Source organism: Lepus europaeus, chromosome 1, assembly GCF_033115175.1.
Source record: "Lepus europaeus isolate LE1 chromosome 1, mLepTim1.pri, whole genome shotgun sequence".
NCBI classification, from domain to species: Eukaryota; Metazoa; Chordata; class Mammalia; order Lagomorpha; family Leporidae; genus Lepus; species Lepus europaeus.
In genome coordinates, this window is record NC_084827.1 from 104533459 (window position 1) to 104546704 (window position 13246).

Here is a 13246-nt window from a genome sequence, read left to right on the forward strand (position 1 = left end):
TTCACTTATGTTGAATCATGAACTATAAAAATATGATCTACAATGCAAAACTTTAAGAATATGTATTTCACTGACTTATTTTTCATTGTTCTATGATTATAATCTGAATTTTAAAAACCAACTAATCAAACATTCAGGATTTGAATGTATGACCTGATCAGTAGATACAAGGAGTAGAAGGCATGAAGGTCCTTGTTCTACAATATTAAAGAAACCATTTGCGCTTAAATACATTTTATTAAATAAAATGTCATCTCTTGAAAATTAGTGTTTTTTTTTTCTAAGTAAAGGCTTCTAGAGTACTTAGTAGCATTCCAGATATTTATTTGACTTTTTCAGTCTGAACATTTTGTGCCAAACTTCCTCAGTCTTGGAGTCCCTGTGATTCATCTAGAGGCAGTGAGTGTCTAACTTAGGACAATACAGTAGGCTGTGTTTTCATTTCCTAATCCAATCTATTTTTGTTTCAAAGCCAACCTCTTTTTGATCTCTGGCTAAGATTCATGTCCTCTCTAACACCACTCTCCTCTGACTGGGTCACTTGCTGCTCATGTCTTTTTCTTCCTTTTTACTTTGAAGGCTACACCACTGTAAGATCACACAGCATTTAAGAATGCAAGTTTTATGGACCCTACTACCCACAGAAGGTGGAGATTTATGGGGATGTATTCAACAAATATTTATTGAGCTTCTACTTCCTTACTCCAAGTATTATCTAGATCTTGGAGTGAGAGGTAAGATGAAAGACAAGGTCTTTGTTCATAAGGTTCTTGTATTCCAATAGGAAGATTAGGTAACAAACAAGCACATAGATAAATAAAATAATTTCTGAAGCTCCTAAGTGTTATCAACAATATAACATCAGATAATGTGATAGGAAGTTTATGACTATAGTCGAAGATAAATTGAATCCTGTGATCAAGGAAATTCTCTGTAAGATGGGGACACCTGAGCTGATAATACAGCCAAGAGAAAAGTCAAGAAAAGATGTGGGGGATCTGGCACTGTGGTGTAAATAGGCTAAGCCTCCCTCTGTGGTGCCAGCATCCCTTATGGGTGCTGGTTTGAGTCCTGGCTGCTCCACTTCTGAGCCAGGTCCCTGCTGATGGCCTGGAAAAACAGTGGAAGATGGCCCAGGTGATTGGGCCCCTGCACTCCCTTGGGAGACTTGGAGGAGGCTCCTGGCTCCTGGCTTTGGATCGGCCAAGCTCAGGTCATTGTGGCCATTTGGGGAGTGAACCAGAAGATGGAAGATCTCTGCCTCTCTCTCTCTCTCTCTCTCTCTCTCTCTCTCTGTAACTCTGCCTCTCAAATAAATAAATAAATAAATAAATCTTAAAAGAAAGAAAAGATGTGGAAACATGAGCTTTGCCTACCCCAAAACTCCAAAAGAGTCTAGAGTGGTTGGAGTTTGGTAGGCAGTGAGAGAGAAGAGGGGGCAAGGTCAGAGATGAAGGCCTCTGTAGTACCTTGTAATTTGCTCATGAAGCTGGGAGAGAAAAATGTGTTGTCCATGTCCTTCAGTTACACATTGTCCTTAGTCCTCAAACATGTACAGAGATACAGTGATGAACAACTCATTCAAGATAAGTATCAAGGAAGATAAGCTTCTTTGGATACTCAAGATATCAATAGTTGTTATCCCTAAAAGACCACATTGTTTTAGAAATAGAGTCTCATTTATAAGTGCCAAGTACTTGAGGAATCTGACACTTATACAAAATTCCTTCATATGGGGAAGAAACTATTGGCTTCTGACTCAGACTGTTAGTTCCTCGATAAATGATTTATTGAAGATGGCAACTAAAAAGAGGTATATCTTATGTGTATCACAAGCATCTATGAACGCTATCTGCCTGACTCTGTTAGCTCCACAAATAATAATTACTTTAGTCTTTCAATCAAATCCATGAGATGACAACTATTATTGTCCCCATTTCACATATAAATAGGAGCTAAGAGAATTTATGAAAATTGACCAAAGTTACACAGCTACTATATTACCGAATTGGGATTCAAAACCTGTAGTCTGATTTTGGCATCCATGGCCTTACCTACTATGGTATACTGCCTCTAAAATGTACTATAAGAAACATGTTACAACTAAAGCATAGAATAAGATATGTTGTATTATACTTCAAAGGAATTTGCAATCTTGCAAAGTATTTTATTAATTTTCTGAAGGGAATGAGGGAGGAGTATTGTTTCCCGTAGGTACAAAAAGCACTCATATTACTCATTAATCATCATTTTTAGAAATTTGTTTATTTTCATTTTATTTGAAAGGCAGAGAGGCAGACAGAGGAGACAGCAGTTACAGATCCTCAATGTACTGATGCACTTCCCAAAAGCGCGGGCCAGACTAAAACCAGAAGCCTAGAACTCCATCCAAGTCTCCCATGTGGGTGTCAGGGACTCAAGTACTTTAGCCATCATATGCTGCCTCCTATGGTGCACATTAGTAGGAAACCAGATCAAAAGAGAAATAACTTGGACTTTTAGACTCTCCAAAATGGAATGTTGGGTGTCCCAAGCAACAACTTAAGCCACTGTGCCAAACACTCACATCAATGACTTCACAAAGTTGGAAATTTAGCTTAGTGCCAGTGTGATACAAGCAAATTTATAACATATCCCAAATTTTCTATTATGTCCAAGAATTTCTGAAAGGATGTTTCAATAACAATCTACCAAATCATGTGGGAATGAATAGTTTTTTTAAACATGCAAATCATTTTTCTGTATTCTATTACATTTTTCATTAAGATAGTTCTTCCAAAATTTCACCTTGTGTAGCAGTGAGAAAAATTCCTGCTCCTAACAATTGATGGCTAGCAAAGATGATCCTATCTTTGCATGTCAATGAACAGTAATTATGAAAGAAGGAAGACAAGTTGGCAAGCCATTGTGGCATGGCCTTGGCTGATTGTAGCTTTCTCTTATTCACAGGTTTCCTATAACTGCAGAGCAAAGGAGAGAATGCTGTACCAATGAATATTTGTTACGAACTAAACTGTCAAAGCAATTTTTAAGTAAGTGGAGTAAGTAACTGAGTATTAATTAGAAGCCAATAGAATGAAATCATACTGCTCTAGCTTGCCAAAGACATTACCTGTGTGACAAAAAGAAGTGTTCATGACCAGCATGTTAGTGTTGCATGCCAATAATCAGAGCAGGTGGTCATTAGAGATTTTTGTTAGAAGCCAGATAGCTTTCCCCACTAATAGCTTAGTATGGTCCAGGCATTTATTTCTCCCTGAATTAAAAATTATTCCATTTCCAATTGCCAAGGTACCTGTCCTTAATGCCAAGGAAGTGTTTTAGCAGCTCTCCTTTCACAGGATGAGAATGATTTGCTGCATTCAGAATTTTTCAATCTGTTTTATTGGATAAACTCAAATATCTATTTTATTGGATAAATTCAAAGTCTCTGTTAGGTGCCTTCTTTCTTCTTTATAAACAGCATAATTGAAAGCATTGTTTTGGTAGAATCTTCTCAGAAGACCACATAATCACCATTTAAATTAGCCCTAATTCATTTTACATTTGCTTATTTTACTGTTAACTTTCCCAGAACTAATTTTTTTTTTTTACAATTAGAACATCTGAATTTTAATTACATTACCATCAAGAAGCTCATTAAAGTCATTTAATTGGCAACATTTCCAAAAAAACCTTAGCTGGGTTTAATATATTTTAAAGAGTTACTGTCAAAGTATAATTTCACCATTACAAACAGCTTGGCAACAACATTTGCATAAAGATCTGTCAGTTTCTGAAAAATGCTCAAATGTTGGGAAAATCAGATTCGTTAAGTCGCCTTTACTGAAACAGTCTAGAAATGGAGAAATTGTCACATGTATTCATCATTGTAACCCCTGCAGTACCCAGACTGCCATGTTAGCACAGTTTTCAATAAGTGCTCATTGAAGGAAATAAATCATGCATTTTATACTTTGGGGTCGACTTAAGATTTTTTATTAACATCCCAATGAAAGTTTTCTCATTTAGTCAAATTCTCATATGCTTACAGCTTCTCTCTTTTTACTCTAAGAAATATTAGATGGTCATTTAGAATTTAAAATAACTCTAATGCGAGTATTGTGAGATAATATTTGAAGTTATTCTTACAAATTTATTATTTTTTGGTTTTCCTGCTACACATACTAGAATTTGTCTTCATCACCTTTTATACCTGAAATAGTGGCTTGCAATTGTATTTGTTAAATGAATGAATGAAAATTTCAAGTTTGTAGTAGGTGCAAGATGGTTATTCTATGCAACATTAATTGTTGGAATCCTCCCCTCCTTAAATCTTGTATCCAAGAATAAAATGTGGTAAGGATAACTATTGCTACCATCAACTTCTAACAAACACAAAAGCCAGGATGTTTTCCAATTATCTTCTTGAGTTTGGTGTTTTCTACTTAAAAATCTCTCCCTTTTGTGCTTTATATGCCTTAAATTTCAAGCCCAAGGAAGAATGTAATAAAGCTGTGCAAAATGAGTAATAAAAATGTGCTCCTCAAGTTGCTGCCTCGGTCCGCCTTACATCCTCAAAGTCTTGTCCAAGGTCTGCTATATAGTCATACTCAACACATGTTTGTTGGATGAATGAATGAACAAATACATGAAAACATGCTTAGAATGCTGAGGAAGACTTAAAAGATTCTTCCTGACAGGGTTAGAGTAGGCTTCATCAGAAATAAGTTAGAAAACCTGAATCTTCTATGACCATAGAGGCATTCATCCATTCATGAGCTGTTATGATATGCTGTGTTCTAAGACATAGGCAGTTTGGGTGGTGTTGTCCTAAAGCACTCTCCATGATGATGGGAACTCAACAATATAGAAGCCACTAGCCACATCTGACTACTGAGTAATGATATGTTCCCAGGGTGACTGAGGAGCTGGATTTTGATTTTATCTAATTTTAATGGTTTTATTTTTATTTTGCTTCCAGGACTTTTTCAAACTATTATTATCATTACTTCTTTCCTTCAATTGGAATTCATTGGCTTTATCTTTTTTTTTTTTTTTTTTTTTTTGGACAGGCAGAGTTAGACAGTGAGAGAGAGAGAGAGAGGGAGAGAAAGGTATTCCTTTCCATTGGTTCACCCCCCAAATGGTCTCTATGGTCGGCGCACTGCGGCCGGCGTGCTGCGCCTATCCGAAGCCAGGAGCCAGGTGCTTCCTCCTGGTCTCCCATGAGGGTGCAGAGCCCAAACACTTGGGCCATCCTCCACTGCCTTTCCGGGCCACAGCAGAGAGCTGGACTGGAAGAGGAGCAACTGGGACAGAATCCGGTGCCCCAACCGGAACTAGTACCCAGGTTGCCTGTACCACAGGCAGAGAATTAGCCAAGTGAGCCGCGGCACCGGCCAATTGGCTTTATCTTTAGGTAGCCTTGTGTGAGTCATGGCTGCCACACTGGGCAGCACTGCTAACATTTCACAGTATGTATGCATGTGGAAAAACATGGCATATTTAAGGAAATTCTTTGCTTAAGGAGGCTGGTGTAAAGAAAATGGTTTATAAAATTTGCATGGGGACAGAGAGTCAAGGGTTCTGTGTGTCATGCACTTGAGCTGGAATACTATTTTTTAGACAATGGGGGGTCTCTGGAGGTTTCCAAGTGGGAAAATGGAGCATTTATAGTTGTCTCTTAGAAGCTGTCTCTGTGGCTCTGGGAGCAATGGATGGAGGCTGGATACTGCTCACTGCACACTGATACTAGAATACAGCTTTGTAAATTCCATGAAGGTAGAAAACAGGCTGGGGTGCAAAGACTTTTGACCTTCTTCCCATTTGTGATTACCCTATTGTCCCCCTAGATATAATATTAAGAACTAAGTGTTGTTTATTCTCCTCTCCAAAGTTGAAGAGTGAATGATGACAAAGCTATGAGGCTGTCCTTGGGCTTGCTTAAGAGGCTACTCTCTGGAGAACAGAGAGAGAAAGTAGTGGCGTCCTCCAGTTCTCAGGGCATCAGCCCTTGCAAGGAGGTAAAGATGAGGGGCTGGGACTGCTTCTGAATCTGTGAAAGTGTGGTCCAGGCCCCCTGACCTGAGTGGGGTAGCATGGTTTCAGAGAGCAGTAGTGGAGGAATGCTGGGCCTAGAGATATGTCTGAAAACTTCAGAGGAGACTATGGATGACGATCTGTAAGGCCCTTTGCTGCTATGATGTCCCATGCCTGGATTGGTTCTTCTGGCTGTAGAACATGAGCAAATGCATGACGGTATTCTGGCGGCAGTTGGGAAGAATCCAGCTAGGAATGAAGAGGAATGATCCAGGGCAGACCCATGCTGGATTGCATATCAATGAAAAGTCCTCTAAATGGTGACTTGATGGATACTTCCAACATTCATTCAAGAAGTGTCTTCTGGTGACCTAGTGTGGATCTTTTTAATTCTGCTGCAATCACAGATGTGGCAAGCTGCCCATTGCTTCTAATGGATGGTGACAGTTACTAGCAAAGCATTACTTTTGGGATTGTGGGCATGTTGGCATTTGTTTTCCAAAATGAACTTTATATGTAACATTACACCCATCCTCCCAAATCTCAAAGAAAAATTTCCTCTGTAGTTATTGATGTCCATTTTATTTATTTACTTTTGTTTTAATTTGGTTAGTTTAGCAATCCAAAGGCAGTTATCATTATTGATGCTAAAAAGGGAAATAAAACAGGAACATTTCCAAATCTGAAGTGTTTCTTAAAAGGAGCTTGAATTCAAAAGTCTGATTTGATTTCCATCAAATTCTATTTGGCAATGTTGAAGGAATCTGGAAGAAATTTAATAGAAATTTCTTGGTGGGGGAGGCACCATGGAGTAGGAACATCTCTCAGACTTGGTTCACTGTGTTTTCTGAGCTGTTTGTTTTAGCATGTGACGCTCTCATTACAAAAGTCCAGAACTGTGTCCAGATTGCACTTCTCTGTGGTCACCATTTCAGTGCCTTGGACAAGAACTCCATTTCACTCTATTGTTCACACCCTTGCCTTGGACAAGCACTTCTTTCTATGATAGAATCTGCAAGTTGAAATCAACAAACAGCAACACAATAGCACTTGAACTTCTAACTTTATTTTTCTCTCAAATGAACATGTGATAAAACACTGTGCCCAAAGCAAAATGCATGGCTCTCTTTTCTCTGTTCACAGAATACATGAAAGTGTAAACATATTTAGCCCAACTCCCAAGTCCTCATCATTTTTTTACCTGCCATTAAAACATTAATGTGTTTATTTATACCAGCATTTTACAACAGAAAAAGTAAAATGACAAACTTTCAGATTGTGATACTGGCTTCAATCTGCATCATTTTTAGTCTGACAAAGAAAAACATTGCTTTAGAAAGTGAGTCATGTGGGTATATAAGTGGTTCGTGGACAGCCCAGACATACCATGGTTCTGGTCCGAGTACCACTGAAACATAAAGGAGAGAAACCTTTCTTATTCCTGCAGCCACAAAATGTATCTCATTGTGACTTTTTTGTGTGAGCTCTAGTACCTTACAATTCCCCCCATATCATGGGAAAATTCTACTCACAAACACTTGAATAAATGACATGATTTGCACGTACACATTTAGAGCAAGAGTATTTAAAGAGCTTTCATTAATTAACCACTACTGTTTCATATTTTTTAAACTTTTATTTTAGATCTTGGTAGTTGAGCTTCCACAGGAATCAGGATCATGGGGGATCAGGAGGCAGGGGTTCTAGGACTTGGGAGTTGGTTCTGTTACTTTGCTTCTTTAGTGCCTGGTGTTTGAAAATCCAAAGGATTGGATTTGATTTTCCCTAAGACTCCTGTAGCTCAAAATCCCATGAAGCTTTTAGCCTGTGACTCTAATTGTTCTCTCTTACAGAATCCCACAATATAATGTATCCACCTTCAGCTGTAAATACTCTTTACAAGAATTAAAAATAGCATTGTAAAAAATAAAAGGAGGAGAGAGATAGTACTATGACTTTAAACTTCATTGTTGAAGAGATACCAGTAAGATTATTGTTTGCACTGAATAAAGGTGGCAGTGGTAATGATGTAAGGCTACCTATTTATATATTTTGAGTCAAATTAGTTTTAGGGGTCAGAATGAAAAGGGTCAAGAAAAGGCTTACTTCACCATTTGGGGGTTATTTCAAAACAAAAGTTTTTAAAAGGAATCTCCTTTTCCAGGTTCTTGTTTAATCTATGCAATGAGGCAGAATTTGTGCCCATGAAGGGGGAGACAGTAGCTTTCAAGAACTGCAACCCTACCTTCGACTTTCACCTTACTTCCATCTCTGTTTCTATTTCCCACTCCTCATGCTACCTGTACTTTACATTTAGTTCATTCATTCATTAACTCATTCCTTCACTCAGTAAAAATGTGAGCTTCTGTGATGAGCCAGGCATGTGTCAGGGGCTGAGAACACATCCATGAAAAAATTCCCTAAAACTGAATGGAGCTGCATAACTTCAGGGGACCTTGGAGGCTTCTGATAATGTTCAGTGATTGCTTCTTAATGAATAAACAGAATCTCTGGATGCTTTGGGATGCCTAGGTTTTTCAGATACTCTAAACATAGAGCTACACATATGTACACAGGATTGCAGAACTATTGGATATCTGAGCTAGAAGATCATTTGATTTTATGAGCTGCTTTATTGTATAGGACTCAACTGGGAGTCCCAGAGATGGTCTGGCTTACCAAAGGTCCATTAGGGAGTTAATGAAACATCCAAGATCCATTTGCTAATGTTCTACTTACTCCACCAAGCAGCCTGGTTGCAGGTTTTACTAAAAAAATAAGATCCCCTTCTTTTAGCTTGGGGGGGTCTAAGGCCATGAGCATGAGTAAAATAAAATTATGTACCATTGCCTGGAAATCCACTTGTGCATTAACCAGAGCTTTAGCAATCTGTGCTGAGTTTTGAAAGTGCACATTATCTGTAACAAAGAGAGAGAGAGAGCACGTTAAAGTGCTGCAAAATACCAGAAAGCATAGAGTGACAATGTAATGCCTGGAAATGAGCACCAACAATTATCTAGTCATGCAATTGACATTGTCAGCAGTGAGTAATCACATTCAGATATGGAAATGTCCCTGACTCTTAGGTACTGACCCTGAGCAAAGGCATAGGAGGATGCTTAATGTTTCTTAAACAAAGTGATGCTGGCTCAGTATTTTTATGTGTAAGAGTCTTGCTTAAACCTCACCATCTGCTGTTCCGTGGATGAGAAGATAGTCTACATTTCTGAAATATTCTGCTCTTGCCATCACAGTTGAATTCTGGAAAAGAGGAAAAATTAACATTTTAGTTGCTGCAAGTTCTAATAGAAAACTAGCTAAATCATTGTGCAATGGACTTAGCACCAATACTGAAATTATGTATTGCTTTGGTTGATAAATATTTAAGAGCCAGAGCAACACATTTTCATCATCATTTGCATTACTTCCATCTGATTCTTAGTTTGAAAAACTGAAAGTTTATGTGTCATATGTTACATATGAGTGAGACCTTAGGCATAAATGATGCCCGCTCAAGCTGTGTAGGGGTTGGGGGTGGGATGGGGAGGTGGTTCAAGAAGAGGGAGGTTAAGGAAGGGAGGAGTAGGATCCAAAAGGAGTAAAATTCTTCTTAGTGATAGGTTTTGCAGTTAACAAAAGATCATCATATTTGCTTGGGGACCCAAAATTAAAACTGCAAACTCTAAATTACTGTTTTAAAATTATTTAGCACACTTGAAATAAATTAGTTACCTAAATAAAATGAAAGTGCTTACTTTATAGTGCTCAAGATTATCTTCCTTTGTCGGGAGACCCATGAATCGCTCTGTGTAGATAGATGCTGTAAAATATATGAGGATATGTTGTTTGTGTGTGATGCACTCCATCTAGTTAACCAAGACCTCCGGGTTTGATCTCTGCTCCTTATTTCTCCCCTGGGAAGTTCTTGGGATAAATTCTTGCTTTACTTCATACAATCGTTGGGCTCAAAGCATGTGTGTCATCAGAGCAATTTGCCTCACTTGGGCTAGAGGAGGCAGTAGCAAGAGATCATGGATACAAGAGCATCTAAACTCTTCCTATCACTCATCCTAAGCTTTTTCACTTCTACTCTTTTGCAAGAGGGAATACTGAGATAGGAATGATGCTGTAGCCTGACCTAATTACATTTTAAAATAAATCACAAGAGCAGCCACCTCTAGTACTTTTACCAGTGCCTTATTTCATCTGTGATATCCTCTGGATCTATTCTCCCATCACACACACACACACACACACACTTTTCTTTTTCTGAATATACATTCCCTACAAATCACAACTGTCTTATTTCTACCCCAACACAGGGAAGAGGATCTGACGAAAGCTGTGTTTTGGACAATTATTTGAGTTATTTCCATATCATCATCCTGCACTGACGTTAATCACAAAATAGGAGGGTTACTTCTCAAAGAAATTTCTTATTTCTCTGATTGCCAGAGCATTGGAGCTGGCAGTTGCAGACTGTGATATGGTGGCGAATTATAGGGCTCTGGCCCGACTTTCTATAAGATGTGCTTAAAAGTCAGTTGTCTTCAACTGAATGCCTGTAAAAATATAGAGTAAGCTCTGATTTTTACAGATTTGGCTTAGCAGAAACTTAAGGTTTCTGGGGGAAAATAGGATGTAATGGAGCACGAGAAAATCTTCAGTTTAAAATTTACTTGATTGTTACAATGTGATTAGAATGAATCCTATGAACAACCTCACTTACAGATTATATTTTTCCCGGTGATGCTGGGGTGAATTTTACTGCCTAATTTGTTTTCCCAGCAACCCCAAATATAGCATAATTATGTGTTAAATGTTTTCATGGCAACATTTATGAAATGTTTCCATACCGTAGTACTCCCAGCTGGAGACTGGAGCCACTGCTATCCCACATTTGAAAAGACCAGTTCCGGATGCAAGGGCCAGTGATGAAACATAACCTCCGTATGACTGCAGAGACATTGTCAGGATTCAGTTTGAGATTCACTTTCATAAGATCTCTCTCATAATTTTACAACAACTCTACTCACAATTAGGACTGAAGGGAGCTGAGGAATATGAATAAGGGCAGGTTAAATGTATAGCTTTCACCCTTGGTAACAATTTCTACTAGACATAATTGTGATTTTATCCTAAATAAACTATAAATAATTGTGTACTAATTATAATAGACCCTCTTAAACATATCATAGGATCCATTTAAGAGACAGTTCAAATTGCAATTTTTGGCAATCTTTTTTCCTCTGTATCTTTCCAATTAGGACTTTACTTGAATAAAAAAAGAAATTTAGTTGAAAGAGATTCACAGAAAAAGGAAATTCTTCCCAAAATGTGCATGTAAGATACTCCATAATTTGTAAAAGTCCTGAGAGGCGAAACTTGTATCTATGTACTAAGTTATTTATTTTCATAGGAGAACACCAAAAGAAGAATGTAAGAACCATTTGGAGAGTTTAAGACAAGGCCAGAATTTGTGTATTGAAGAAGTTATATTTTCTGTTTTGAGGATTTCTTGATATAGAAGTGCAAAGGAAGAAAAGTCATCTATACCTTTAAAAATCTTGTATTTTCCCACAAATTTAGTAGAAAAGCAAAAAATAAAAAAAATAAAGGGGATGCAATTGAAGAGTCAGGAGTATATTTGGCTCTCACTGATTTTTATTTCACAAGTGATTCACAAATATGACTCTGATCACAGAAAGAGATCTCTTCCCATTTCACTTGGAAATTTGAACCTTTTCCTAAATGTGAAGAAATGAACAGAGCATCACAAGGCTCCATATCTGGGAAAACAAATTGGTCTGCACTAACATGCTCAGAGAGAAGTGTGTCTCCTGAGAATGTGGACTAAGCAGGGATCTGGGACATAAACCAAAAAATATGTGCCCTAGATTAGGAAGTGACTCTCCGGGTTAATTCTTGCCCTGATTACAAGGGTGCAAACCATATGGGGGTAGTGTGATCTCTAGCTTGAGCCATGCCTTGTTTGCAGGACTGGGAACTGCTTCCTTCAGGTCAGAATAGATCATGTTACACTTTATCAAGATATGTCAGTCTTTAGAGAGAGAGGGTAAGTGAGATGAGTTAAGAATGAGAGGGAGACAGACAGACAGACAGGCTAACGGTAGTAGGCCAGTGGCAGGGGCTTAATCTTAACCCATAAAACACAGGCAATGGGAGAGTAAGATCAACAATCTTGCAGACTTCCACAGTTAAATGAAACACTCTCTAACTAGTTTGCAGTTTTATGTTTCCAGCTCTGAGGAATTTTATTGAGGACCGTTGGCTGCAAAACACAGAATAAAAGAGGCGGCTCCAATTATACCATGGCCTCTTTTTATTATATTTGGAGAAGAACTAAGCCATGTTTTAATAGAGGGAAATATATTTTAAAAACAGCAGGAACATTTGGGCTTGAAAATCATTTTGGTAAGTGAAAATTCTCTATCTGGTTTAAATTTTTACTTATAAAAATAATTTGTTTTGATTAGAAGGTTAGCAACAACTATTTCTGGAATGGAAGATATTTCCTTCTTTCTTAACTTGAAGTTCAAATGAGAGCAGAATATGCCTGAAACCTTTAGAAAATTGTTATTGTTTCCAGTTTTATTAGAAAAGTGTGTTCCCTACGAATATAAATACTGGGTCCTGTCTCTCCTGTCCCATACCCCAGAGCAGGAAACAGCATGGAGTGAGGTTTGAAATAGAACACTTTTGCATAGAGTAAAAAGGGTTTTGAATATTTCTGCTTAAAATCATGGAGATTTTCAGAGTCTGTTCCTCCTCAGTGATTAGGTGTTAGTGCTGGACTGAATTAAAATTTTCCTATGGTCAGAATGAACACAAATTTCATCTAGGAATGGTAGGAGCAAAAGCTACTGTATCTGCAGCACAACAAAAGAAGGTGTACTTTAAATGCTCAGGCAGCTTGGGAAAAGCTGTTTCTATTGTAGAAATAAAGAAGGGGGGGAAGCCCGAGTTGACTTTTTTCTGCTCCCCCATGAGTGGGACTCCAGGCAGAGTGGGTGGCTGCCGCAAGGAAAGAACCTACAGAGCAGATTGGCCATGAGAATTCTAGAATTTTGTCCTTTGCACTTAGATGCCTTGCCATTTTGTTGAAGTGAAGAATATTTTTAAAAACATTCTTAGAAGGGCACAGAATTTTGAAGGAGGGTTTATGGAATACTTTCACTTGCACTGTAATGCACATTGGGGCATT

At 38.1% G+C, this 13246-nt stretch overlaps 1 protein-coding gene across 4 annotated transcripts in view; it reads right to left on the reverse strand.

The window, feature by feature from the left end:
- Positions 1-5019: 5019 nt before the first annotated feature.
- FAP (fibroblast activation protein alpha) overlaps positions 5020-13246 on the reverse strand; it is an 83753-nt gene continuing 75526 nt past the window's right edge. For 2 of the 4 annotated variants that reach the window (XM_062187400.1, XM_062187422.1), the window contains 5 exons: positions 10878-10977; positions 9777-9841; positions 9210-9282; positions 8866-8939; positions 7049-7429 (listed from right to left, as the gene is read on the reverse strand). In XM_062187400.1, coding sequence (XP_062043384.1) covers positions 7328-7429; positions 8866-8939; positions 9210-9282; positions 9777-9841; positions 10878-10977 — 414 coding nt within the window. In that variant the 3' untranslated portion in view covers positions 7049-7327. The other 2 variants (XM_062187407.1, XM_062187416.1) reach the window with 2 other exon arrangements.